Source organism: Austrofundulus limnaeus, unplaced genomic scaffold (genome assembly GCF_001266775.1).
Source record: "Austrofundulus limnaeus strain Quisiro unplaced genomic scaffold, Austrofundulus_limnaeus-1.0 Scaffold2477, whole genome shotgun sequence".
Taxonomy (NCBI): Eukaryota; Metazoa; Chordata; class Actinopteri; order Cyprinodontiformes; family Rivulidae; genus Austrofundulus; species Austrofundulus limnaeus.
In genome coordinates, this window is record NW_013954879.1 from 13,792 (window position 1) to 16,411 (window position 2,620).

General features: G+C 60.7%; 1 protein-coding gene across 1 annotated transcript; it reads right to left on the reverse strand.

Annotated features, from left to right (window-relative positions):
- Positions 1-229: 229 nt before the first annotated feature.
- On the reverse strand, positions 230-2,604 carry LOC106511053 (uncharacterized). Its single transcript, XM_013999791.1, has 4 exons — positions 2,293-2,604; positions 1,007-2,210; positions 758-933; positions 230-681 (listed from the first exon to the last, which is right to left on the reverse strand). Exons 2-4 carry the CDS (start codon positions 2,208-2,210, stop codon positions 253-255), a joined length of 1,809 nt encoding a protein of 602 aa, XP_013855245.1. The 5' UTR covers positions 2,293-2,604; the 3' UTR covers positions 230-252.
- Positions 2,605-2,620: the final 16 nt, after the last annotated feature.

Genomic DNA, 2,620 nt, shown 5'->3' on the forward strand with positions numbered 1-2,620 from the left:
GGTTTGGACTTAGTGCAAAAACCACAGGTCCAGACCGGGTCTTGTTAGCAGCATAACCGGGCCCAGGAGTGTCGTAGCCGGGAGTGTCGCACACCGTTGGAAAGGTCTGGATCTCAGCTACAACCCAGTAGTAGAATGGAGTCTCTATGATGTTTCCCCACAGAGATATAAGCTTAAAACCAACAAAATTACACACATTTTTACATGAAATGAAAGACTTTAAACAGAATGCAAATTTAAACAACTTTATTTTTAATTTGATGCCGGTGGTTCACACGGGTGGGGCCTGCAGGCTGCTTCGAAAAGCTCCCGCATGTCTTTGGACTGGTCTCGGGAGAGGTGCAGGGCGTAGAACCGGTCGGCCGTGCAGGTGTCGTGGCACATGAAGTGCGAGAGTTTGTGCCGGACCTCCGGACTGTGGCAGTTCCTGGCGTGAGTGGCGACCGAGGTCCTGATGTCGGTGAAGGTCGGGCGTCCGGGCAAGCTCATCTCTCCCCACGCCAGCCGGAGGAACTGCAGGAGGGTCTTCCCGTTGGCCGGGGTCCCCGTGGTGAAGACGCGGTCGTCGCTGGGCTCCAGTCGGTCTCGGAGACGCATCCACCGCTCCAGCCAGACAAACTCGTCCCGGGTCAGGTAGATCTGGGCCATCCCGAACGCCCGGTTCGTCTTGTGCTCCCTGACCTGGCAGAACAGACAAGAGTTAGTAAAAACGGCCCAGCGACACACACACCGGCGTCCAGGACGTGGCCACGCTCACGTTGATGACGACGCCGTGGCTTCCCTCCGGAGATGCGCCTCTCGCCGCCTCGAGCTCTTCCACCCTCATGTTGGCTATCACGCCGGTCCTGTGTCCGTAGATGGAGGACACAAAGGTGGCCGCGTAACCGTGAAACAGGTGCCTCACGGGTGGGGTGTCTTTGACCTCCAGCATGTCTGTGGGGATGGAGGAATACGGGTTAAAAAACAGCGACGTGGCTGCAGCGAACCCTGGATGTCATCCACTTACCCAGCAACTCTGGTATCCTGCGGGCGGCCAGCTGCTTGCAGGCGGTGAGGTGTTGCTGCGTTATGGCCCTGGAGACTTTGGCTTCCTTCACGGAGATCTGGTGCACGACCACTTCCCTGGCCAGGTCCCGGAGGCAGCTCTTCAGGGCTCGGGCCACACCAGCCTGCTGGCTCTTCGTCAGACCGCAGGGCACCGGCGGGGTTTCCATGAAGTACTGCATGAACTGGTGGACGTTTTTCCAGGTACGTGTTGACCGTGGTGACCGCCTTGTCGGCTTTGGCCAGCTCCGCGGGCCACCGCTGAATGCGCTCGACGTCGTCCAGGAACAGCCAGTTCTCCTTTCGCCGGCCCCCTCGGACATGTAAGCCAGGAAGACRTGGACCCTGTTGGCTTTGGACACCGCGTTCTGGTAGTGTTTGTTGCTCGGCCGCCCGCCCATGTGAAACBTCCTGAAGCCCCGCAGAAAGCGTGCCACCGGTCCTGGCAAGGGAAGCAGCTGCTGGGAAGGGAGCGGTCCGTCCTGGGGTGTGGTCGTGCCCGGGTCGCCCCCGTCTGCCTGGTCCTGGCCTGGATGGCCCCCGTCTGCCTGGTCCTTGTCTGGGTGGCCCCCGTCTGCCTGGTCCTGGCCTGGGTGGCCCCCGTCTGCCTGGTCCTCGTCTGGGTGGCCCCCGTCTGCCTGGTCCTGGCCTGGGTGGCCCCCGTCTGCCTGGACCTCCCCTGGGTGGCCCCCGTCTGCCTGGACCTCCCCTGGGTGGCCCCCGTCTGCCTGGTCCTCGCCTTCCACGCTGGAGAGGGAGCCCCGCCTTTCCCCGTCGGGCGGCACCGAAATGGCCGACAGCCTTTCCCCGCCGGGCTCCTCCACGTGCAGGTCCGAGACCAACAGCGGGCTGGCTTGTTTTAACCCGAGCTGCCTAATCATGTGACGGGTGCATTTTCGCCTCACCAGACGCAGCCGAGCCCGCCTGTCCTCCTCGGTCAGCTCCACGTGGCCCTGCAGGATGTGTCTGTCCAGGCGTCCCTCCCTGTATGTGCAGCCGTGGACGGGGCAGGCGAGGTCCCTCACGTTCATTCTCCCGAAGGCTAAGTTCGAAAGCAGCTTCCTTTTGTGGAGGTTCTGCACACAGTGTGCCCGCCTGAGGTGGCTCGCCATGGCTCTAAACCATCCGACGCAGAGCGGACAACGAGCAGCTGCCGCAGGTGCCATCTGCACAAACACATTAAAACAGGAGAAACAAATCAGTAAGAACCAGACACAAGACCCAGTTCAAGTTTCTTAGCACRCTWACCTTCTCGCAGCCTGTCCCCAGAGTGATTCTGCTKGGAGGAGGAGCCGATTTATATAGAGGCAGGAGCTGATTGTTAACTGGCTGCAGCTGTTGCCAATAAGCTGCACCCACTGGGCCAAATGCTGGAAAAAAAACCCTAACCTGACCGGGAGCAGCTGCACTGTGTGCGGGCCAGCGTGAGAGGCGAGGGTGGGTGGGGAGGCTGGAGGTTTGGACTTAGTGCAAACCTAACCTGACCGGGAGCAGCTGGAGCCAGCCCGGAATCAGCTGCGCTCACTGGGCCAAATGCTGGAAAAAAAAACCTAACCTGACCGGGAGCAGGTGCACC